Here is a 27,696-nt window from a genome sequence, read left to right on the forward strand (position 1 = left end):
GTAGATTTATCCCCGTTTTCTTTACAGATTTTGTAGAAGATTTGTTCTCTTCCAGCCCCCCCTCCCCCTTTTTTTGCACCTGCTTTGCTTTGTCAAAGCTCACCGAGCGCTTTAGAGCGCACTGCTCTTACTTGCATCTCCGTACATCGTGCATGGATTCTACATGAACTGGGGTTTTGTGAGGGCTGCAGTGATGCTCCCATTTACTGATATCGCTTCACAGCTCGCATTTCCAGACAAAAATGGGTAAGGAACCGTAGCCTAATCTAACCGGTCTGTGCAGATCTATTTTAAAACGAACCTATTTTCTAATAAGTTGACGCTGAATGGATGCATTTCATCTTTTTGAACATTTTCATATCTATCTATCTATCTATCTATCTATCTATCTATCTATCTATCTATCTATCTATCTAGCTATCTATCTATCTATCTATCTATCTATCTATCTATCTATCTATCTCTGCTGCAGGGGGAAATGGTTTTGCATTATTTCTGTGGCTGTAATGTGGTAGATTGTGCAATATTGTGCATTTTTATCTGTCTTATGCTATTCTGTTGCTCTACTTACCATTACTTTTGCTAGAATATGGCGTTGGGTCATTCATATTCTGTTCACATGTGCATTGCTATGCTCTAAAGAGACAAGGGGAAAGAGGCAGTGTATCCATGATGGTCGACACAACTGTCCCTCATTGCTTCTAATAGACCCCAGTGACTTTTGAGGCTTCCTGAATACTGCAAGTAAAGCTTAGTAGTAAACAGCTTGCATCATAAACCATTTTATAATTATTTTGTGATTAAAAAAAAAAAAAAAAAAACTCCCTGCAGTGTAGTTCCAGGAAGGCTGGCATCTCGCACTGGTGCTAATCTGCATTTAACATTCAACCCTCACAAGGCTTCAGAACTTCACTAGGTAGAGACTGAGGTGCTGTAATGGACACTATAAGCAAGTATGATTCATTGGGAAAGCTTCTGAGCCATGTATTGGTTTTTGAGAGAGCTTACGCAATTTTTTATGGATGATTCATGGGTTCGTGGGTTGTTGCTTCACCAGAGGTATTGAGGAGCTATCTTTTTTTGGGAAGGTGCTGAAAACCATTGCAGAAAAGCACATTATGAGATGACTACATCAGAGTAGCTCAATTACAATATTTTAGAGAAAATTAATTCTCTCAAATTAAAAATCATTTAGGGTCACTTAAAAAATCATTATATTAATTTGTAGTTTGCAAGGATGGAGTGTTAATGTTTTCAGTAAAGTATCACCTGATAAACACACATTTCCGTTGTGAAAACATTCTTATTCAGTTGGTACTTATCAATGTTAACAGACAAGTATTGGCTAATTTAGTTCTATAAAAAGTTCTGTCAAATAAGTCTTAGACAAGTAGGCAATTTCGTAGAGGCTTGCTATAGCAAGCTACCTTCGAAAGCATGAGATCCCACATGAACACACAGAGCAGAGTCTGCAAAGCGTCATGAGAGACGACATTAAATTACCTTATGTCTCAAAGCACACAACATTACAATAAATATGAAATTAAACAAATTACAGAGCTCAGACTTGTACCACCTGACTGCTGCAAATTGATTTCATCGTTGGCAGTGTTGCGATAGATATGCATAAAATCGAGTCTGAGGATGTGAACAGTTCCAGGTAGAATGTCACAGGTTGCCATCTCTTCAGGTGTGAACACAGCATAAGCTCGTTGTTTTGGTTCAGGAGGAGCTATAAAAGGTGGCTGCTGTTTGTTTGCGGCGCTCTGTGACTGTCTGTCTACAACTCTGCATAGCCTTAAGGAACGCACTGATGACGTGTGATGTCTGCGCGAGCAGGGTGCAAATACATAAGTTGACAGGCAGGTATAGGACATCCTATTATTGCATTCGGACCTAATGAAATGATTGGACAAACATTTTTTTGTCCTGAGACTTCCACAAAATATATAAGTATATTTTTAGCGCAATTTTCCACCGGACAAAATTGCGATTGTTAACTCATGATTTCTGTTCTGTCTGTGCGCACCAATCTTGCACTTCTATCTACTCCTCAACCAGACCACCTAGAGACTTCGGGTTTTCGGCATTATGTTAAGGAAGGTCTAATCTCGGGAACGCACAAAAAAAAACCAGGAAAAGATTTACTATCTCTTAGTGTTGTGATCCCATGAGGTGAGAAAATTGCGCTAAAACACTCACCGAGTTTTTATTACTTGTTTAACATTTAAACCATATATTATTGATTGCTATCAGGAGAGTTTCAACCAGTTTAACAAAAAGTGTCAACGGAAAACATTGCCTATACCTTTAAACAAATGAGCTAATTCATGATGGGTTTTTTTATGGGTGTCCTTAATACATATTTTCCTTCAAGCACTTTTGTGCTCTGCTTAAGATCCTACGATGAAAGAGTAACAAATAATAACAGAACAGCAATACAATTTGACAGGTTAACGCTTGCAGATATAAAAATGATTCTCTACGTTTTAGATAAATATACTAGATGGGCTTTAATTTTGCCTTTTACTGCAAATAATCCATGACAGATGTTCTGAGCATTTTCAGTCCACTGTGGACCATAATCATCTTAGCCAGCTTAAATGAAAGCATCAAATAGCTTAATTACAGAAAATGAATTCTCTAAAATTAAATGTGTGATTAAAATCGCATATCCATTGGGGTCACTATAAAAAAAAATAAAAAAATAAAAAAAAGTTAAGAATGGAGTTATACTGTTCCCAGTAAAGTATCACCTGATAATCACAACTTTCTGTGTGATCACAATTTTCTATAAGATTGTGTCCTGAAATTAATTCCTGGACATTCATTATCCCCTCTTGTTTGGTTGATAATATTTCACAAGCAGTTCAAAGAAACAAGGTTCAATGTGTGATGCAGACACTGACGTGCTGTCATGAGGATGAGTGTTAATGTATTGAATGTGTCTTCTGAGCCAAAAAAATGCCAGATACCATTCAGTTCCCCTGAGGCAAGGAGAAGCCTGTAAACGAGAGAGCATTTAGCCAATATCACACACATTAACCTCAGTAATCTCTGCCATTTAGAGAAAAATGAAGCAGTTCAAATGCTTCTGCTCAACCTGATGCTTCATAAAGACCATCTCTAATGTGGGTTAGGCTGTGAAAAATTAAAAAAGTTTAACAACAGCGACTGAAGGGATTGTGTGGACTAACTTCTTCAAAAATGCAACCAAAAAAAAAAAAAACTGTATGTGCAAAAAACGAGGAAGATTGTGCTAGCAAAATTTGTAAATGCATTTTTTTATCTCATTGCTGGAGTGTTAATGCAGTAAGGCTGAATGAATGACCGCACCGTGGTGTACTGTTCTCAGGTCAGAGGAAGTGATGTTAGACAAGATATAATCCAGCCAACAGTGAGCCCTGCTTCTGCCAAACACACAGTCTCACTGGCTTTCTCTTTAAAAATTGTTTTATTAATCATGTGGCGTCCCTTTTACTCCATCCCAGCAGAATTTAAAGTAACAATAGTACAATGATGGAATATTAAGTGGGATAAATGTATGACTTCCTCTTTAGCTAAAATGTTTGACCTTTGGACCACTACTGTAGAATCGATAGCGCTTGTTAGATGCATTCATGCTTATGTCAGCCATTGTGAAATGTACAACAACAAATATTGAATTATTTTGTGGTTATTGATGAAATCTCTCTGTTATGTTTGAAGACAATATCAGCTACTCTATACATCGCTAACGCCAGACTAGCAAAGATAGTCACTCAAAAAGAAATTTGTGTATTAGTGTACTGCCAATAAATTAAAGAATCACTGTGCTAAAATATTGGATACAAGAAGACTACAAGGCACAAGCTTGTAAAGCTTTGTTTATCCTGTAACTTTTAACAATCCCCATATCTGATCTAGTGCCCAGGATGACTGAGGTACGAAAACCCCTCTGGTTTTTATGTGCTTTATGTTTATGTTTAATAAGGTCTCCAGTGGCAGATTCTTGCTGATGATAATTCTGGAAATCACCAAAAGCTGTTGCTGGGTCATGTGGCCTCTGTGAATGCCTGTTCACATTACTCTTCTGTGAATTTGTACTGGAGCGAAGATACCGTGGTTTATTACCTGCAGTATGTTGGTTGTCACAGTAGATCTCCCTTAACAATTTCGACTGCAATGAGGTGAATGTGCTCCTGGAATGGCCTAACCTGGTTTCCTTGCTCATTGCTTACTTGCCTCCCGAGCAATATTGGGGTCATGGGTTCAAATCCCACTTGGAGTCATGCTAAAATTCATCAAGCATATATGTAATGAGCTACCCTGCATAGTGACACAATCTAACAATTAGATCCATCCAAAATGGCTTCATTTATAGTCCTGTGAAGCTGTGTGAACTGATATATAAGCTCGTCCTATTGATGTTTTTAGCTCTAACACATTTTAGATTCTTTATCGTCTCTTTTATTATGTGATAGTGCAATGAATCAGTTGTTGATGTAGATATATCAGTCTGTGATTTATAATTAGTCTGCCTGTGGCCATTGCAAGGAGCAGAACGCCTGTGAATTACGTAAGCAAAAGATGTAGGTCTTGGAGAACAGGATGCAGCCCAAATGGCTACAGATAAATGATGGAGCGAACATGCTGCACTGGTTTTAGTTCTGCAGCAGATGTCTAATGCCATACATGGACACAAAAACCCTTTCTGAGAGACATTTGGCGCACTGGAGAGGAGCCAGGGTGTTGCACAGATGCATAGGCACAGAGAGGTGAACGTTCGTGCATTTTAAATCTATGAGAGGTCCTTTACGCAGCTTATTAAGCAAACCTCTCTTTTCAGTGAAAATGAAAATTGACTCCCATATCCTCAGGCCTCAGTAACTGTAATAAATGTCTGTGCATTTGAAATTCTCAGCCTTTGCGGTTCCGTCAGAGCCACCATAGAGATTGTGCTGTCACACACAACCACCACAAGCGACAACCTCTGTGTTGATTGTTAATTCAGAAATCCTATGTCAACACTATATCCTACAGATGAGCCAAATGGAATAAATTGTACTGTTCAGTGAGATTAGTCAGTGGAGACAGAGAGGGAGGTGTTCTCAGCTCAGCTCAGCTCAGCTTATAAATATCACTTTGCCTTGATTGCACTGTATGTTTGTCATCACCGCCGTGGAAGGCACAGTACAAATCTGGGTTGCTCATTATATTGGAACCCCTTTTCAAACAGCCACCCTCCCCTCCCCTAGAGGATGTCTTCTCCTACTCTCAGCATATTTCGGATATGGGAGAGGAACTTGAAGGCAGTTGGCTTTTTCAAGCCTCTCAGATCAGTTGGCCTGGATTCACAAACACAAGTGTGTCAAAGAGATCCATGTCTTTGAGGCTGATAAATCACAGACTTCCTAGAATACATACTGTTGTGACAGGGTCCAGGATCGAAGCTGTTCCACAATAAAAACATTTGCCAACTAACAGACTCTCCTAATATGATGGCAGAGGCGGATATAGATTGAAACAGCTTGGCATCTCAGCAGACACATCATTCTAGGGCATCATTCTATCTATCTATCTATCTATCTATCTATCTATCTATCTATCTATCTATCTATCTATCTATCTATCTATCTATCTATCTGTCTGTCTGTCTGTCTGTCTGTCTGTCTGTCTGTCTGTCTGTCTGTCTGTCTGTCTCTGTCTGTCAAGTTTCTTCTTCACACCAGATTTTAATTTCTTAATTAATTTAATCAAATTGCATGTGTTTTTGGCACATGTGTGTAAAAGAGAAATATAGTTATAGTTATAGTATACTTATAAACGTTCTTTCATCGTGTGAGCCATCACACGCAAAACGATCCATTCAATTATCAAAATCTGTTAGACAGATTTTGTGCATCTATATACCATAAATATCTATGACATAGAATGTTTGAAAGTAGCATATTGCTACAGAAATAAAAGTACTGTAAACATACAAATGTGCATGTTCTTTGTACTACAGTATCGACTTTTTATCAGTAAACTTTGGTAACACTTTATTTTGATGGTCAATTTTGAACATTCTGTTGACTATAAGTAACTTTGCAACTACATGTGAACTAACTCTCATTAGAGTAATAGTAGTCTGTCTGCTTCATATCTGCTAATACTTTATTATGATGCTCCCAACAGACACTCTACTGACTATAAGTAACTTTGCAACTACATTTCAACTTATTCTGACCCTAATCTTGACCAGTCTACTAATACTCTACTAACACTCTAATGAGAGTTAGTAGACATGTTGGTGCAACGTTACTTATAGTCAACAGAATGTGTTAAAGGGACCATCAAAATAAAGTAAAACCTAAATGTTTACCTACTGCTAAAATCTGTGTCTAAAAATCATACACACAATAGCATTCAGCTAGACAAAATGACATTCTTATCTTAGAACAACATGATTTTTTATGTAACAAACAGGATTGACTGCCAAAACCCTTTCCATTTTAGTTGCATTGGCCAATTTGCCGATACAATAACCATGTTTATAACTAGAGTTACTACATTTTGCAGACATGCAAAGTTGTGATGTCCCATAAAACAGTTGTGACAAAACTTACAGTTTAGAGAATTTCACTCATCTAATCAGATTTTAGTGGCAGATCTGTTTTAAAATTATTCTTAATTTTTTTTTTTGTGAAGCTTAAAAGCATTTGGGGGGAGCCAGGTGTTTTTTTTCTCTCTGTTTTATCAATCAGTTTTTGAGAGTTTGATAAGATATGGTATTACAGCATGATATGGAAACTTAACTGTTTAATCGAAATCGAAGCTTGCACGAGTAGTACATACTGCCCTAAAAATTGTAGAGTTGTAGTGGTGTCTATTTTAAAACAAGCAAAAAAAAAAATGCTACTGACAACACACATCTTACATGAGAATTTTAACGTTACAATCGGGGAGACGATTTAAGATTTTGATGTGTAAATCAAATCATTATAAAAATTCTTAAATTACTGAATAGAGAATTCCAAAACTGAGATTTTTAGATTGGTATATAGTAGGTTTTTAATACATATTGGATTGTTGCATTATTATTATTGTATTGTATGTTATGGTCAACGCACATTTCGTCTACATCCAACGCACATGGCACCCTTTAGCGTCAATATGACACGCACAGAGCTTTGTTCGGTTATGGGTAGGTTTAGGTTTGGGGTAGGGTTAGGGTTAGACCGCTAGGAGGCACCTTCTGGCCCATATCTATCTGCGTCTCATATTGACGCTAAAGGGTGCCATGTGCGTTGAATGTAGACGAAATGTCAAAAGCGTCAGTATATGACGCCTTGGGATGAGATCGGGCTGGTTATGGTATGTATTATGTGTTATGTGATTCCAATGTTGTTCATTGGCCGTGTTATGGTTGTCCAAGACAAATTTCCCAAAAATGGGACATTCTATTCTATTCTATTCTATTCTATTCTATTCTATTCTATTCTATTCTATTCTATTCTATTCCAAAAAAAAAAGTAAGAAAAGTCTTGCATCAGAATTGATTCCATCCCAAGCCAAGCCAAGTTTCTGTTGGAGATTCTATCACACACTATCCAAATATTCCAGTTGTTCTATAAAATTGAAAACCAGAATGAATTGAGGTAATGTGCTAGCCTCCTCGGAGAGCCACTCAGGGGCTTGAAACACACTGGATTTATGTGTGCCGGCATGCTAGCAGCTGAGTGCTTCAATTGGCCAGGCTTCATGCAGAGTCAATACTAATGACGGAGGAGACTATACGGCCACATTCAGATTATAGCTTGGAGGCCCTCAGCTGCTCCTATTATCATCTCAAGCAGGGAAAGTAATGCTTACCACTGTTTACCTCCCTGTCTGTGTTGCGCAGTCATTAAGGTTAATGACTAGGTGGATATATTTGTTTTGAACAGTGAAAAACATAGCTCACGGGAACATGTAGGTGCGCTGAATGAGATTTGGGGCAGTGTGCTTCACACCATGTTCCTCCACCAGAAGTAAGTTGTTGGTCTGGTGTAGCGCGTTCCCTTCACTTCGGTGGAGTGAGCGTTGCCGCTCGAATGCGCATGCAGCAGAAGCTTACATTGTAATTCATGTTTTTTGTATGTGACAGCACCGTGTTGGTGTGATAGATACCTCGGCAGAGGCGGCACTTCAGCCACATCTCATTCCTGCAAATGGATGCTGAGTGTCCAGCCGGATAACACCTCTGCCTGCAGGAGTGCAAACAAATGAGGGCGTTCCATACGTTGCTAAATTAATCAAGATTGTCATCACCAACAGCCCATCTCATTTGAAGACTTAAAACAGGCCTCGTTTCATCCACCGCGAGTCGATATAAGAAGCGTCAGCCCCTATATGTCCTACTTTTCAAAGGAACAGTGGTAGGTGTGATAATGACAACGGCTAGTGTCTCACTAACAGGGGCTTCATCGATATTGAGCATGGTGGTTGATGAGTAAAACAGTCTTCCTTGTATTAATCGACCATGGGGGACCACTTAACTGAGTGAAACGGCCCGCTTCCACACACTAAGGCATGTCAGTGCATTAGAGGAGCAAAGGCTCTTTGAGTGGATTGGCTGTGTAATGCAATCTGTATGCATGGGATGAGCACCATGCTAGCTGTGGCTCCTTCATTTGTGCTCAACCAGCAGGATCAGGCTGTTGTTGTCTTTTTCCTCACTCATTCTTGCTTGCTGTACTTTTGCCTTCAACAAATCATCAAGTTTAATTTAAACAGATGCACAAAGCAAAAACACCAAGTTCTCAATGCAACACTGAAACTGCCACATCTGTAGTATCTGTGCAGTGACACATCACCATCGAATGATTCTTCTGAATGCAATAAAAACCCAGATGTACATTCCAACAGCCTACCTATAAATCTAATAGCAGAAATGAGAGCATAGAATCATCTACTAAAGCAATTTCTGTTTTAGACAAAGATTTTGTGTTTTAATTACTACACATGGTAACTTAGCTAATGAATAATGAATGTGGCTCTGCACTGTATGTGCTCTGCCTTTTAATGCACCACTATCACTCTTTGCCTCAGTCTCCTGACTCTCTCTATTCTGCTCTATCTTCGTCTGTCTCTTGAGTTCAGTTTAAGAGGAAGACAGGATGGATATGTCTTCACATCTGCAGAATGTGGAATTAGGAGATATTGAAAGGAAAGTGAAGCAAAGTTAATGGCTCTTTCTGATTGTGGGCAGAGTAGCATAGTCTCATTATGAAACGTCACTCTATAGAGGCTTTTATGCTACACCACCAAAATGTCGCTCTTGTGTTTCAAATAGACTACCATTTCAAAATTTGGGGTTAGTATGACATTTTTAAAATGTTTTTGAAAGACGTGCTCACCAAGGCTGCATTTGTTTGCTCAAAATTACACCAAAACAGTAATATTTCTAAGTATTGTTACAATTTACAGAAAATGTTTTCTACTTTAATATGTTTAATAATGTAACTCAATATGTTTTTTTAATGTAAAATGTAATTTATTCCTGTGATGGTAAAGCTGAATTTTCAGCATCATTACTCCAGTTTTCAGTGTCACATGATCCTTCAGAAATCATTCTAATATGCTTATTTCCTGCTTAAAAAACATTTCGGTAGCACTTTGTTTTACAGTCCTGTTCCGCATGTACATACTATGTACTTATTATACAAGAACTGAGTTATAACTAGGTACTACCCCTAAACATAACCTTAACCCATGTAGTTACCTTACATTACCAGTACTTTCTTCTGTAAGTACACTGTAAATACATGTACTGTAAAATAAAGTGCAACCAACATTTATTATGATTATTATCACTGTTAAAAACAGAAACTTTAAAAATTATTTATTTGAAATAGAAATCTTTTGATACAATGTAAACATATTTAATGCCATTGTTGATCTGTTTAATGCACCATTGCTGAATATCAGTTTTTTTTTTAATGATTCCATTACTTTACCCAAGGCAGAACTGTTAAAAAGTTAAAAAATAAATGAATGAAAATGCTGTCATTGTTTACTAATTACTTTATCATACTTTTTTATTTTTATTGCAACACAAGTATCATAAAGTAGGCTATTCCTTTATACATGATTACCTTTATTCTGTGGAACACAAAATAATATATTTTTAAAGTCAGTGGGGTCCAAAAACACTGCACCCCATTAAAGGGTTAGTTCACCCAAAAATGAAAATTCTGTCAGTAATTACTCACCCTCATGTTGTTCCAACCCCGTAAGACCTTCGTTCATCTTCGGAACACAAATTAAGATATTTTTGATTAAATCTGAGAGCTGGATCACTCCTCCATAGGCTTCTAAGACATTATAACTTGCTGGCCCAGAAAATGCATTAAAGACATCGTTAATATAGTCCAAGTGACTACAGTGGCTCAATCTTAAGTTTATAAAGCGACGAGAATACTTTTTGCGCGCAAAAAAAAACAAAAATAACGACTTTATTCCACTATTCATTTCCTTCTCTCTGGGCCTCGAGTTTTTTCACGTAGAATAACTGTGTAGCGCTTCTGTGTTGCACGTCACCACGTAGGCTCACTATTGGCCGACGCTGGTCATGTGTGTGATGCGTGTGACGCACAACACAGAAGGGCTACGCTAAAACACTACGAAAAAAAACTTTTGTTTTTTTTTGCGCGCAAAAAGTATTCTCGTCGCTTTATAAACTTAAGATTGAGCCACTGTAGTCACTTGGACTATATTAACGATGTCTTTAATGCATTTTCTGGGCCAGCAAGTTATAATGTCTTAGAAGCCTATGGAGGAGTGATCCAGCTCTCAGATTTAATCAAAAATATCTTAATTTGTGTTCCGAAGATGAACGAAGGTCTTACGGGGTTGGAACAACATGAGGGTGAGTAATTACTGACAGAATTTTCATTTTGGGGTGAACTAACCCTTTAACTTTCATTGTATTTGTCCAAAAAAAAAAAAACATTCTTCAAAAATGTCTTCTTTTGTGTTCCACAGAAGAAAAAAAGTCATGGTTCGAAACAACATGAAGGTGAGTTTTGGCTGAACTGTGCCTTTACATTGTTATTCACTGAAAATCTTTCCCTCCACCACAACACTCTAATCACACACTCATTTAAACATTCAGAAGTTGCTGATTCAAGAAGTGCTACAACAAATTTGTATGAGCGTTACTAGAGTGACATTCCCCTGTTAGATGCCCCAGACAGAGTTAGTGAACATGTTGAAGTTTAGCCCTAATGACAGCTACATTTTGTGACTCTCAAGATCTACCTGTTTACATATCCACAGATACAGTACAGGCTTATAGGAGATAAAGATGGACATTTGGATGGATGGATATTACTCATAGAATTATAGACCTAGGGGATGGAGATGGACCACTCATAGAAATATAGATCTAGGGGATGGAGATGGACCACTCATAGAAATATAGCGACTATAGGGATGGAAAGTCCTGCTGAGTTTGTTCACTCTAGTATGCGCATTCACTGGTCCAAACAGATAAATACAGTTTTTAGTGTGATTTGTGCTAAAGAAGTACAATTTATGGTAATTATGCTGTGAGAGTATTTGAAATATAAATGTGTTTGCCATTTTTAGCGATTTCCCCATTCAAGAAGATATTGGCTGTACTTGTATACCAATTGCCCGCATTAAAAATAGCACCCCTGGGGGTGTCACCATGATGGTCGCCGATTGACTTGTCTTAAAGGGACACTGAATAAATGAGAGGTATCTCGCACAAATGGAGAAGGACCTTAGGTGTTTGCATAACGTAGCGTGCCAGCAGCATTGTAAATTCCCATTCTTTTTGATGTGAGATGAAAACAGTCATGCTGTATACTCTTGACAGTATCTCTTTCACGTTGCCAGCGCAATGCTTTATGGACTGGCTATGCAAAAGATTTAACAGGAAACAATGACAAGCACTTCAAAGTGGAATTGAACTTGGTTGATCTCAGCCATTATTAAAACACCTATTTCAAAGATACCGACCATAAAAACTGTAAACAACAGTATCAATTTGCTTTTGCAATTGTTTAGCAGTGACTGTAGAGGCTCTAATGCAAAGCCATGAATTATTCCTAAGCAAGCTGTCTGTATGAGAGAAAGGGAGACAGAAAGAAGTAGACAGACAGAGGGACGAGAGAGGGAGTGAGTGTACGCTCTGACTCACAACTGCTGTGCAACAGCCTGGACACGATGTGGGGTCCAGTCGTTGAATTAAAATCACAGCAACTTGAAAGAGGAAAGCCTGAATTCACTGCCGCAAAACATGGCACGGTTCTCTGAAAAATCACTCTACTGCCCCCTTTTTCTTAAATCATACTACCGAGAACCAGATGCCACAGCAGTGCAGAGCTGGTCATGCATTTAGCCCTGGGTTTTAAATGTTTTTATATATATATATATATATATATATATATTTTTTTTTTTTTTTTTTTTAGCTTGTCTTTGCACTATGGGACTGGTTGAGGAAAGTTGTAAACAGACTCAGATATGCCAGATATATGTGGGTAGGACGCTCTTTTAAACTCAGATATGCCTAATTCTCTAAAAAATCCAAAATATGTTGCAAAGCCGAAGTGGTTAATTTAGTGGTCACACAAAGAGATTGTATTAGCATAATGAGTATTCAATATTTTTGTATATTTTAGATACTAAATGCTACATACGTAGGCTAACTACAGTACGCATGCAAATATTTTTGTCTTAGAGATCAGAATAGAATTTACATTTACAAATGATATTAGTTCAGGCAGTTCAGAATACATGACACTTGCTAGGTCTATTTAGTTGCTTGATGGTTTCTAATTTCTAGTCAGGATGCTATTAAACATACAGCTTGGACATGTTCAAACTGGCAGCAAAAATCAGTTTTATTTTGCATTTCAAGATTTTATCCAGATGGGTTTTTGAAAGTCTGGACATTCTGATTTTCAGGTGGTTTGAAATGCGATTCAAATCAGATTTTTACAGATGCGTCACAGTCTGGACACTCTGGCTGCTCAAAACAGATTTCAAATTGTCGGTAACACTTTATAATAATACTGTTCTGTCATTAATGGATAACTACACAGGAACAAACGAGTAACGCACTATTAACATTCTAGAAACTACTATTAACTATTAAACTCTGATTAATGAATTATTAAGTAATAGTAAATGTGGTAGTTCACTATTAGCTTTTCAGTAACTAAACATTTTTTCATACCTCCCAGAGGATTACTAAGAACTACTATAGACAGGTCCATAATTAATGTGAATAATGCACAATGTATTATTAATTCTAAAGTGAAGGTCATGGTAACCCATTAGTAATGTCTCAAGTATCACCAAATCCTTGAGAAGGAATTACTAATTATTTGTATCAGTATACTAAAGTAAAAACCATGATAACTCCCTAATACTGACTGAAATCATTGTAAGCTTTTGAGGTTTTTGTAAGGTTTTGGATAGTAATGACTCAAGTGTTAGTACACCCTTCTAAAGAATTACTAATTATTTTGATCAGTATTCTAGAGTGAAGATCATGGTAACCCACTAGTAATAACTCAAGTGTTACCAATCCTTCGGAAGGAATTACTATCCAAAACCTTACAAAAAACTCAAAGGCTTACAATGATTTCAGTCATTAGTAGAGACTTATCATGTTTTTCACTTTAGAATACTGATCCAAATAATTCCTTCTGAAGGATTTGGTAATACTTGTGGGTTACCATGATCTTCACTCTAGAATTAATTATATATTATGCAAAATTCATGTTGATTTTGAACCTGTATATAGTAGGTATTATAGTACTCTGGGAGGTATGAAAAACAATAGTAGTTATTGATTCAATAATAGTGAACTATTACACACAACTGAGCACTACTACTTACTAATTTGTTAATAAGAGTTAATAGTAGTAACTAGAGTGTTACTCATTTGTTTCTGTGTAGTTATTCATTAATGACAGAACAGTATTGTCTTTTGCATCACTCTTAACCTGACACACAATGATAACTTCAAAACTGGTGAACCCACCGCACCCCTCACTAATTTGAACAGGGAGATATGATGCACCTCCATTTTTCCTGCAACCGTTTTTTTGTCAGAAACGTGGGTACGCCTATGTCATTGCCAAAGCAACCGATGCAGATACATTGGTTATGTCTGGACACACAAATCTTATTTAATCACTTTGAGAGAAAAAAAAATCGATTTGCCTGCAGTCTGAACATAGTTCAAGTTCAAAGTGCTTTATTGTCATTCCAACCATACAACAATAGTGTACAGCAGAATGAAATTGCGTTTCTCCAAGCTCAAATGTGCAAATTATGTACAAGCATAAGAAAACAAAATAAGGGTAGTACAAGCAGGACAAAAACAGGTGGACAAAACATACACTATAGATAGACCAAATAACAAATCAACATATAAGACAATCAAAACTAAATATGCATAGCCTTAGCTGAGTCTCTAAATCAGGGCTGGACAACTATGGCCCTCGAGATCCACTGTCCTGCAGAGTTTAGCTCCAACCCCAATCAAACACATCTGAACAAGCTAATTGAGGTCTTCAGAATTATAGAAAGATACAGGCAGGTGAGTCTGATCAGGGTTTGAGGTAATCTCTGCAGGAAAGTGGATCTCAAGGGCCAGCCTTGCTCAAGTGTTACTGTATATGCATATATAGCTAGATATCTTCACTGAAAACACAGTAATAAATTATATTAGTACTACAGTACTAGTAGCCATGATACTGGTACTAGAGTAGCCATGATATCTTAATTAATTTTCACAACCTATCATACTATTGCCAGCAGCACTAATTTTTTTGTCTACACAATAACGTAAATAGTTTGATTATAAACTTTGACATAAAGATAAAGAAAAAAAACACTTAAAAGAATTAGTTCAACCAAAAGTCACTGACAGTAACAAGTAGCATATGCACGATCTAAATCAACATAGAGAAATAAAAATGTTGCTGATTTTCCTCATTTTCAATATTTAGCTTTAGCGATAGCCCCAGACTATTACCTCACTCTACAAGCAGTTACCATTGTTTGTTACCACAGCAACTATTTGCTTTCACAATAAACATGCTTCTTTAATGTAAAAAGTACCTGTACAAATGAGAGGTGGCAAGATCACAGGATGCTCTGTAAGATGTCCATTAGGAGACAATACAGTAGGCTATTCTATTTGTTAGGATATCGATTTTGGAACTGTCAGCTTGATCTCACAGGACTTACAAGGTGGCAGTTTTGTGTGAATGTGTATGACGTAAAGTGTATGAAATGTTTAAGATTTTCTGATAGAAAGTTAGAATGAAGGTCCACCCCTGAGATCGAACGAATTTTGCCAGAATTTGCCAAAACGAATTGTCATGAAATTGTGTTGGAACTTTTTGGAACTTTTTCGGTCACAGGGGTGTCAAGAATGTTTCATTCATAGTTTTTCCTCCTTTAAATTGGTATGAAATCTCATTCCAGGATGATCCCTTATATAACCGATATACTGTGGCTGGTACTAAAACCACATTTTTTGCATTTTTCTAATGTAATCCTTTTTCTATTATTAAAAATACATTGGCAGCATAACAGTTGGAGTGAAATTAAACATGCATTTCTTAATGACTTAGTATTTTTTTTTTGCTTTAACAACACCATCACTCGAGCTGCATGAACAATTTTATGTAAAATCTAATGTTCTCCATCAAACTAAATTAATGCTTGAGCATTAAATCACTTAATGGCATGTTTAACTGATTTAATTAGTGACCTAGCCATCTTCAATATTTGTATACATTTTATAAAAAGTTACTTTTTCGTTTAAAACTTTTCAGTGCAAAAACGATCCAGGTTTAAATAAAAACCTGTCAAATACAGTATATAAGATTCTCATTGTACAGCATATTTTGTGTACATGGGCAGAGGGTAAGGTATAGAATACTGTAGGTAAATGTTGAAAGGTGACTCTTGATTTTCCATTTCATATTTCATGAGGTACTGTCCCTGTGGTTCTGGATTCGTTTATATTGCATTCAGGGGTCAGAGCGGTGCGCTTTTAAAGATTGCTGTCTGCTGTGTTTTAGCATGGTCAGCACACTGCCTCCCTGATTTTCAATTTGAACACTGAAGTAAACTGAAGGGGCCAGGCTCAGGAGTGATCACTCTACTTGCATAGTCTGGAAGAAAAGCGTCTTGTGCCCTGTCACTACAAGTACTTTGACTTAGCAGGGGGAAACAGCAGGGGCATTAAGTGTTTTAACTAACCAGGTGTTACTAACTCATTTTTCCTCAACCTTTCTCTGTACTTTTTATTTTTAAAAAGCATTCACTTTTATATTGCACGCTAAGACAGGTGTAGTTGTGAGCGGCTTACTAAAATATTCTAGAACAATGAGAATATGCGAGATCCCCATCCCTCCAGCTGTGTATTTCCAGCAAGGCCGTCTCCTGCCAAGACTCTCTTTGTCTTGTAATTGTTTTCTTACTCAACAACTTAGCCTATTACAATATGGATATTCTCTCAGGGATGTGGTTTGAGAGCCACATACGACTCATTCGAACACTTCCGCTCTGAAAGATTATCTGCTAGGGTCTATTGTGTCGAAGATTACTGATGTCATTAAATGGGCAAATCTGATAAAGTCCTGATGTATAGATATACAGTAGCTAGACAGAAATATTCAGATGCTGCTATGCCGCAGTGACATCAATTTGTCGAGAGCTGCTTTCAGTAACCCCTTTAACTGGCGCAACAGTGCTATACGTGCTTTAGCTTCATTTCCTTTTCAGCGCAACAATATGATAAAGATAGAGATTCAGTTTTCAGTAAGGAACTTTTTTTCCCCACTAACCTGCTGCAGTGCTGTGGGATGTGATTTTGGCAGGAGTCCTGACAGTTTAAAAGTGCACCAATATTTTTGCTAACAAGGCCCTCACGACGTCAGGAAACATGAGGGTGCACCATCCCACAGCCAATGAATTACCCCCACGGCTTCTGCCTCTGCCTGAAATTTTGCAGTCACATGCTTACATGCCATATCTCATGGTTAAATGATTCCAGTCAATATTTAAGGCCATCGCAAGACCATAAAACTGACTATCGGCATGAGGTCCTCTAATGATTTAGGAAATGGCCATAAATATAGACAGCTGATTTGATTTAAGTCAATATCTGTAACTCATCTATAACTCTGAGTTTCCCTGTAGTATTGTACAGCTAAGTGTTGTTCATTAGAGAATGCAAGTTCTCTTTTTTGCTGTGAATATAAATAGGTGACTAAATTAACTGCGGAAGGTCATAATTTCCCAAGTGAGGGTTGCTAACATGCTTACAAGTAATGATTGCAATTTCATTTTCTTGATTTAATAGGTCAGAAGAAAACAATTAAATTGCAAGTGATTCTCTCTCTCTGTGTTTGTTCCTGTGTTTATCTCTGTAGATTCAAACTCTTGAAAGTTGCTCTCAGCTGAAGGCCCAAAGGGAATCTGGGCTGGGCTAATGATAATTTTTCTTTAACAAGTTCATCAGACTAATACAATTACTATATTAAAAGCTCCAAGACTAATGGAATGATCAAATATCAATAGTAATTACATTAATGTATTAAATAATTGTAAGCAGTATCCTTAAGAAGATCCTAATACTAACATTATGAAGTTTTGGCTTCAGACATATTTGGTGGGAACATTAGATCCATAGACAAGATCTCCCTGCAGTCTGATCCACCCACACAGCCAGAAAAGAGGGAGAGAGAGAAAAAAAAGAAGAGTGATTACGGCCATTTCATCTGATTATTCATCAGTGTCATTATGATAATGGAGGCAGCATAAGTTATTTTGGCACAATCCAATGGTTGTGGTGATTATACCTGGCCATAGACGCTTAGATCTAAATTACATTACAAACTAAGACTCCTACTGGATGTGCAGGGGAAGTAGAGGAGCTGAGGAAGATCTATGTGGGAGTAATTTGCATTACTCCCTCGTTTTGTATCTATTTTCCCTGGCTAAACTGCTTGAAAAGGCCTTCTAAGAGGCAAGTAAGGTATTGATTTTTTACTTGTTTAAACACACCGGTAGGATAGGGCTTCGATCATTTAAAAGATGTGCATCACTCTCTTTAGAATATACTGAAGCTCAGATGCTGAATTAAATTGTATTAGACACCCGACTGTAAATGCAGTGCATTTTGGTTGTATTTCGTTGAGCTGGAATATTGCGATAATTTGAATGTGTGTGAAATAACTCGCAGAAGGATCATTTATTTTCAAAGTTACTTTAGAATCGCACTCTTTCAAAATAAAACAGTGAGTTTTATCCCATCGTTTAATGTTACTGTCTACTCAAGGTGAACATGACATGTATTTATAGTGTACTTCAGTCTTTGCAAATTTAAATGGAGGGCTTCCATTTGTAAAGCATATTCTTTGGCTTCAACACAAGTCTCCCCATTTAAGTAAAGACCTTGGCAGGCATCCCATAAGCAAAATCCTTTCGGTATGCCATTGTTTCCAGGTCCTGAGGAGTCAACACAATGTCTCCTGAGAACTCACTTTGGTGTGTTGTTTTGGTTTGTCCTTTACTTCTAGGGCAAATAAGCAGAGCACATTATAGAACATTGTACTGTGTATGTAAGAGTTTTTACATAATATTTCAATTTAATTAAAAACGGATTATGCAATTTTATGTTGCCTCTAACCCAACGATGAAAATGCGAAAAGGAGATACTGCATTAACTATTTACCTTTTTTAACGGCATTTAATATTTTACACAGATTTTATTAGGTGCACATTTGTTTACAGTCAAAGATGTACAGTACACTGCTTGTATTCACAACACAACCATGACTTGACTGCATTTGGATGTGTATTCTTCCATAACACTGAATCGATTGCTGTCCTTGTGGAGACCCTTGGTGTCCTAAATGTAGGAAACGAGAGGAGCACAGAGTGTACCGAAGGATTGCTTCCAAGAATAAGCTATAAGATTCTGTGAATATTAATTGGCTGATTTACCGCCATATATATAACACTGCTAGAAATTATGTTTTATATTTATTATATTATATTTACATGTGTTTTACTGAAAATAAACAACATAAAATAATAATGAGCAATAGTGGATGAATAGAGTGCAGTTGGTATAATGACTAAGCAGTGTCCCTCATTGTCCTTCAGGAGCTGTTATAAAATAGACCTTCATCATATGCTTTCTCTCTGATGTCTTAGAACGCATTTGAAAGAGTTATCAGATATTGATTGTGAAGGAAAATGCAGAGGATGCCAGAGAACAAGTTATAGCGACCAGGGTATACAAGAGACTCTCAGTTGTGTTTTTTTATAGCGAATAAGCCTAGACTGTAGCACTCATGTGAAAATAATATTTGGGCAAGGGTAGGGTGTCTGTTTGAGACACGATTAAAATTAATTAGTCTAAAAGCTCCACAAAAAAAAACTGTTTTCAACAGCTCTCTGAAGGAGGTTAATGTTTATTAGATTTTTAAACTGATGTCCCTTGATTATATTCATCTTGAACTTTATAAAGAAGCTTGTTTTAATTTGTTTACTCATAGAACCTGTTTCATCAAACCTCATCTTTATCTTTATTTGTGTGTTATATATGTGTTAGAGCTTTATCTGTGAAACACAGGTCATTCATTTGATTGGCATAAGAGACCTCAAGGAATATGCAAGAGCACTGCAGGGAAAAATTCAGTCAAAATGCACTGAATTAGCACATCACTCTCAAGATTCATCATCATCATCAACAACAAAAAGCAAGGATAAGCCTTGCATATGCGTTTGGAGGATTATTAAACTGCATGCTGTTGTTTCTTATGTGACTCAAAAAGTGTTTGTATATCATCAAATTATTTTGAATATTTCCCTGCAGCATATTTATGTCTTGACTCTTGATTATACAATTTCTTCTAAAAACAATTATCTGTATACAGTATAACAGCATATGAGGCCTTTGCAGATATTCTGGTTTGAGATACAGTATGTAAAATACATATGAGTTTGAATGTGACAATTTTAATCCTACTTACTGTAGGATGATGTGTGGATTGCTATTATGTAATTAATGAGATAAAAATGGGTTTTAAAGTAATTCTCGTGTTTCCGATTTTTTATGCAGGCCTCGAGCTAATCACTCAATCAATACCTGAGAGATTAGTGTGCTTCCTCTGTAAATTCCTTGGTTATTTTTGGTAATGAAAAAGAGGCTCCTGCCAGGACATGCCCTGATTATCCAACGCATCTCATTAAATGTGCGTCCATTGGAAGTTCTCTCAGCTTCTCACAGTAAGGTGTCAATTGCTGCTGCTAAGTAACATTCATTGCCTACCAGCGAGATTACCGTCTCACTGTGACTAAATCAATCACAGTCCTCAGTTTTAACAATTTTATAAGATGATCAGGAGCACAGATGCACAGTGAGACCATCTGAGACATTTCATGGGGTCAAAGACAAGAAAGACAGTTCATTCAAACTGAATCATTCATTTTATCCTAAGACTGAGATATGTGAGATACACATACTATTTAGACTTGATCATCTCTGACAAAAGCATTGATATTTCCAGTCAGGATTTAGACTGCTTCTAACAACAGACTGAAATCTAATACTCATGACAAAAGTCAAGCTCACAATCATCTGGAACGTTTACTCATTGTATAATACCATTTATCAACCAACATACAGCCCACTCATTCATTGAGGTTGTTGAGTAGGTCTTATTGGACTTTATGGAATTACCTTTGTGCCAATAATAATGAACGCAACTTTTCAAGAAACTAATGCAAATATAAATTGAAACTGAAGAAAATATCTGTGAAACTGAAGGAAAAAAAACGCAGGCAAATTTTTTGACTTCATTTTTAATACGCTGCATGTTTTGCTAACTGTTTTCACATCTTTCTTTCGCTGATCTGAACTTACAAATGCGCTAGCATAGTTTTCATTTACGCTTCTGAAGTTTTCGTTTACGCTCCCTGAGTTTTCGTTCGCCATTCTGGCACATATCTCTCGTGGGGGCGGGGCTAGCAGCAGTGTGTTCTCATTGGCTACTGAGTTTTTGATTGACAGCTTCTTGACCTGGAAGTGAAGACATCAGTTTTGTGTTTAACGTTACATGTGTGGATGTAAACGTCTGTAAGCACAGCTTTCTATTTCATTTTAGTGATATTAAGTTATGAGTTTTATTTTTAAAATTGTATCTGTATTTATCTGCTACTACTACTTTGTCAACAGAAGCTTTTAGGAGCGCAAGAGATCTATTCAGTCTATTCAGGTGTAATTGTACATTAAAGTACTGTATATAATACTGAAAATATTGTATAGTGTCCAATGTTTTCGGAGAAGCTGAGCTGTTACAATTAAAAGAGAATACTAGTATATGTGTGTGATATATTCATCCGCCAAGAAAGTCTCACTTCAACCAGGTAATCAGGGTTGGCAACCATGGCCATCACACTACATCACACTGTTAGATTATGCATTTACACCATCACAATTAATGATCACTTAATTTAAAGGAATTTAAACAATATGAAAATTACAATCGTGGCTTGCTGTCAGATGAGACCTCTAAGGGCATTTCATTATATTTCACACAAAGAATTTTCTTATTGCCATTTTATTTTGTTATTTCATTTAGTTAATATTATCTTCTAACATTTAAAATTGGAAAATACATTTTTAACAATCATCAACAATTTCAGTTGTGACTTATAAAATCAGTTGAATGAATGTAATTGAAAATATGAATTAATTCAAATAAATGTACATTCTTTATTGTCACTACAGCATATACACAAGTATCAAAGTGAAAGTCTTGGATGCAATTTGTGACAGGAAAGACCAGAATCCACAAAACATTACCTGCATACAATACATTTGATATACACCTCATGATATACATTATTATACAAAATGCACAATTACAAATATAGAATACATATTTAAAATTCATATACATTTTAAATTATGCAAAGATCCTTTGAATAGTTCCTGTTACAGTAAAAGTAACAAAACAGTGACTGGGTGGGTACAAGGATAGTCAAAAATTCAGGTTTAAATAGCTTGATTGGCATGGTAAAAAGGCTTTACATTGCCAAAGTTGAATCAGGCAGTGATTGACAGCGCTCTGGTCCAATAGCATCGGTTGTCAGATACAGTACTTTTTGTACTGTACAGTACTCTAGCCCAATGTTGTTTGGGGTGGCTGGGGGGAAATATGATCTAATCGAAGTAACCGTATGTAGATAAACAGGCCCTGTAATGATTGGGCTAAGTCAAGACAACACTGCAGTATAATGTTATGGGCTCTCACTGAGCTCTAAAATACCTCTCCATCTGAAAAAACAAGTACTGTATTATAAATAGTATTAGTATATTAAAACTTTTTTTAAAAATCTGACTTACCACGAGTATCCAGTATCCTGATAGCGACGATGACTAATGATAATGATTTCATTTGTCTGAACTATTCATTCTATAAGAAATCATCTCAGCAATGTAGTGTAGCAGCAGATAAATACAGATATAAACTTTATATCACTAAAATGAAATAGAAAGCTGTGCTTACATACGCTTACATCCACACATGTAAACACAACACTGACGTATTCACTTCCAGGCCAAGAAGCTGTCAATCAAAAACTCAGAAGCCAATGAGAACACACTTACTACTAGCCCCGCCCCCATGAGAGATATGTGCCAGAATGGCGAACGAAAACGAAAAAAATATATATTTTTTTCAGTTTCACAGATATTTCTTCAGTTTCAATTTATATTTGCATTAGTTTCTTGAAAAGTTACGTTCAGTATTATTGGCACAAAGGTAATTCCATATGACTTCAGCTCCTGTTGCCATTTTGATCAGAAAGCTCTCTGTCTCATATTTATTTACTTTCCTACTGTGGTGGGAGATTCTGAGAGTAAAATGTTGTAATTATGACAGAGCTTTCTTGATCTTGTAAATGAAAGCATTTCTATTTATTTCAAGGGGTCAGGGGTCCTAAATTTCTCTCTCCTTTTATTTCCCTCTCATTATTAACGAGAATACTGATTATAGTAACCTATTTGCAAACAGCGTAGGTAATAAGACATCTTATTTTTCATACGAACACTTTAACAGATAATGAGAGCAGAGACTTGTAGGGTGAAGGAATTTTAAATTTAGTGTGTGCTGTAGCAGTGGCACATTTCTTGTGGGTTTTGACAATTCAGTTTCGATGTATCTTCATAGTATGTGCAAGCATAGAGTGCTGAATATACAAGCCAAAGACACATCCTTATCTCCTAGATATGCCCAGAGATGGACCTGTCTGCAGCTTAATCCATCCCTCTGACAGCTTGCTGTGACAGAATTTCCTTATATATCTCATTTTAGTGCATAGCATACAAGATTCAGGAGTGTTTGTACTTATAATATTATAGTAAAAGCACAACAAGAACATCACAAAAGCATTTTCTTTACAGGGTTTGGGTGTGGAAAATGATGTTACTATAATAAAGTGACATTTTATTATTCTCTTTTGAAACCAACTAGGGTTGTTGTTTTTTTTCCTGTGTTAATTGCAGGAAGTCTCAATTGGGTCAAAAAAGTGGGGACAGAAACTTAGGTTTGGTCAAAGTTCAATTCTTGACTATAAGCTCATGTCTGCTATATACAGTGCAAAAACAAACAAAAAAACAATCAAGAAAATGACATCTTTCCATCCCTTATTGTTTTAATTATTTGTGTTGTGTTTCTGTGTGCAGGCTCATTAAACTACTGCAACAGTAATTATGCTCAATTTATCAGCCACATTGGAGAACTATATCTTGCATGTACATTGCCTAAACAGCGATACTTGTTTTTGTTCGACATCATCAGAATATCAGAAATGTACATGCAGCGCCATTTGACAGAAGAATGTTCTTTTTGTTGTAAAAAATTGCCGAACATCAGCGGAATTTGATGTTCTGTTTGACTGCCATCATGCTTCACTGACATTCACTATATGACACATTTTGCTAACAGATTTATTTTCCTCTTCCTCTTTTTCAGACAGCCTGTAAATGTTTGGGGAGAGAAAATCAGCTGGCATTAAATTATGAATGTTGAACAAGATGACCTCTTACCATCAGCGCCAGATGTTGAGAGGTCCTAGATGGAAAGGGGCTTGGTTTGACCCCTTGTTTCTCCTGCTTTTAGCCCTACAGTTGCTTGTTGTCGCCGGATTGGTGCGAGCCCAGACCTGTCCCTCTGTATGTTCCTGCAGTAATCAATTTAGTAAGGTCATCTGCACGCGCAGAGGGCTAAAGGATGTCCCTGATGGCATCTCCACCAATACACGGTATCTAAACCTTCAGGACAATCAAATCCAGGTCATCAAAGTAGACAGTTTCAAACATCTACGACACCTTGAGATTCTTCAGCTTAGCAGAAACCACATCCGCAACATCGAGATTGGCGCCTTCAACGGTCTAACCAGCCTTAACACTCTGGAGCTTTTTGACAATCGCCTCACGACCATCCCAAATGGCGCCTTTGAGTATCTATCAAAACTGAAAGAGCTGTGGCTTAGGAATAACCCTATTGAGAGCATACCGTCTGATGCCTTCAGTCGCCTGCCCTCCCTGCGGCGGTTGGACTTGGGAGAGCTGAAGCGTCTCTCCTACATCTCGAGTGGAGCATTTCAGGGCTTGAGTAACCTTCGCTACCTGAATCTGGGCATGTGTAACCTCAAAGAGGTCCCCAACATTCAGCCCTTGATTCGCCTGGATGAGCTGGAGATGTCCGGGAACCAGCTCACCGTCATCCAGCCCAGTTCTTTTAAGGGTCTTGTCCATCTTCAGAAGCTGTGGATGATGCACGCCCAAGTCCAAACCATAGAGCGGAACTCCTTGGATGACCTGCACTCTTTGCGAGAGCTCAACCTGGCTCACAACAACCTTTCCTTTTTGCCCCATGATCTCTTCACGCCTTTGCACCACTTGCAACGAGTGCATTTGCATCACAATCCCTGGAACTGTAACTGTGATATTCTTTGGCTGAGCTGGTGGCTGAGAGAGACCGTACCAACGAACACCAGCTGCTGTGCACGCTGTAATTCCCCTCCCAGCCTCAAGGGGCGCTACATCGGTGAGCTGGACCAGAGCTACTTTCAGTGCTATGCCCCCGTTATCATCGAACCACCTGCCGACCTCAATTTGACTGAGGGAATGGCGGCAGAGCTCAAATGTCGGACAAATTCAGTGACCTCAGTCAGCTGGCTAACACCAAATGGCTCCATCATAACACATGGGGTGCTCAAAATGCGCATTTCCGTCCAAAACGACGGAACGCTAAACTTCACCAACGTCACCGTCCAGGACACAGGAACATACACTTGCATCGTAAGCAACATGCAAGGCAACATTTCAGCCTCTGCTGTCCTCAACGTGACATCCGTTGACAACAGTGGCTTTAGTTACTTCACAACAGTCACCGTAGAGACAATTGAAACCCCTATCGATGGGGAGAGTAGGACACCGGTTCAGCCTTCTTTTGGCTGGGCATCCTCCTCGACCACAAGGGGAACACCCATTGCCACCGAGAGAGCGTACACTATTCCTGTGACTGACATAGACACTGATGGCTCTCTCAATGGTTTGGAGGAGGTGATGAAAACCACCAAGATTATTATTGGCTGCTTTGTGGCCATCACGCTCATGGCTGCCGTCATGCTTATAATATTCTACAAAATGCGCAAGCAGCACCACCAGCAGGATCACGATGGGCCGGCCCGCTCCATTGAGATCATCAACGTCCACGAGGAGCTGACGAGGGTTCCGGCCATGGAGAGTCACCTGACTCTTCCGCCCCTGGAGCATGAGCATTATAACCACTATAACTCCTACAAAACTGCTTATAACCATGTGTCTGCTCTTAGCTCGCTGCATAGTTCAGTGCATGAACCTTTACTAATCCAAGCCAGCTCGAAGGATAATGTACAGGAGACGCAAATTTGACCATGTTGGACGAAATGAATTCTACCAATGCTGTTTAAATTTTGGTTGTGGACATGCTGTCGTCATGAAGATGACAGCGTGCATTAAGACGTTCAGCAATGTCAATGAGAGCCAGGGTGTATGTATCATTATTTTAACAAGTGTCTTTACAAATCTTATTTATTTAAAGATATGTGAAGTGACTGAATCATGAAATCATAAGACAAAAAAGGTTAATATTGTCTTCTCTTTTTTTTTTTTTTTCAGTTCTATATTTTGTAAACTGGGCTAATCAATGGTTTACTTTAATGTGCTAGTAGAATTAAGGTCAACTGCCATGCTTTTGAGAGCAATGAGACAACAGTTGTTGTTTTTTTCGTTTGTTTGTTTTGTTTTGTTCTTTTTAGTTGTGGCATATTACATCCCATTGCTCCAGTGTGTTTTCATTTTTTTTGAGACGGTGAAAACAAAAACTGGCCTCTGAAATCTGCAGACTTTAAATTGCATAGGGCACTTAGATATGAATGGTGGGCCTGATGGATGCAGCGACTCCAGAGAGGTGTATAAATGGTTACATTTCCCCATGAAAAATCCTGTTACTGAACAAAAAAAGGGAAAGCTTTCATTATCAGGGCCTGGATTATTCTGCAAATGCAGCTAGTGTGAAAGGAAACATTTCTAGTATTTATAGAAGCTACTGTTCTGAACACACATCAATTGACTTCAATTCAGAAAATAGGTTTGCATAATTGCCTTGAATTACAGTTCTTAAGTCAAGTTATTATCTAAAACGTGGCATTTGAAATTCAGCATTTTATTTTTGTTTTCCCCCCCAAAATCTGTAAATATATTTATAAATATAAATGCCACAGACCTATAAATATAAAAATGTATTTATATACATCAGTGAACATTAGGGTAGTTCAAATATAGCCCCAATGTCACATGTGTGTGGGATGTGATCATGAAATACAAGATATGAAAAAACCCTGAGTAGCTGAGGATAGAATATGATTTTTGCGGCTTTAAGACCAAAATGGCTATGAGGAAATAAATAATGAAACAAAAAATAGCCTGTTAATGTCACTATGGAAACCAATAACCTAGTAAAAAACACACTGGACAAAATCAGAGTGCACCTAGTGCATAAAATGTGTATTGTTTATTTGAGTATTTTCAATTGAAGGGATTTTTTAACCATGTTTTTTACTGTGAATGTGTGCTTTTGTATGTTTGTGAGTTGTATCTGCCCTATACTGTACCATCAGTTATTATTTTATCATTGTCTATAGAATATTACGTTCATTCTGTTTTTCGGTATTTTGAAAAGAACTCTTGTATGGTTTATTTGACTGGCAACTGCATACCTCACCTAACATGATGATGATGACGAGTGTGTGAACGTGTCGTTGAGTCAGTCTACACGTGCAAAGGGTTGTATGCTGTATGAAATTCTGTTTTTCACCAGCTTGTGTATTGCTTTCTCAAAATGTTGCTAAAAGCTTATGTGTGATATCTCTCTCCCCCCTTTTAATCATTCTGGACGGCATGATAAGAAGATGTGATACTGGTCTCACCAGTCATCTGCTGAAGTAAACCTAATAGGTTCATATGTCAAAGGCATCAGAAAAGTACATGAAGAATATACCTCTGATTCATCACATGTGCTGACAAGTTTCATTTTAAATACAACCCCAAATCCAGAAAAGTTTGGAGAT

The 27,696-nt window shown here is 37.5% G+C and overlaps 1 protein-coding gene across 1 annotated transcript; it reads left to right on the forward strand.

The window, feature by feature from the left end:
- Window positions 1-118: 118 nt before the first annotated feature.
- lrrc4cb (leucine rich repeat containing 4C-b) lies at window positions 119-26,133 on the forward strand. Its single transcript, XM_084109265.1, has 2 exons — window positions 119-246; window positions 24,054-26,133. The coding sequence occupies exon 2, from the start codon at window positions 24,104-24,106 to the stop codon at window positions 25,997-25,999; it is 1,896 nt and encodes a 631-aa protein (XP_083965391.1). The 5' UTR covers window positions 119-246; window positions 24,054-24,103; the 3' UTR covers window positions 26,000-26,133.
- The last annotated feature ends 1,563 nt before the right edge of the window (window positions 26,134-27,696 follow it).

Source organism: Abramis brama (genome assembly GCF_963993115.1).
Source record: "Abramis brama genome assembly, chromosome: 3".
Lineage (NCBI taxonomy): Eukaryota > Metazoa > Chordata > Actinopteri > Cypriniformes > Leuciscidae > Abramis > Abramis brama.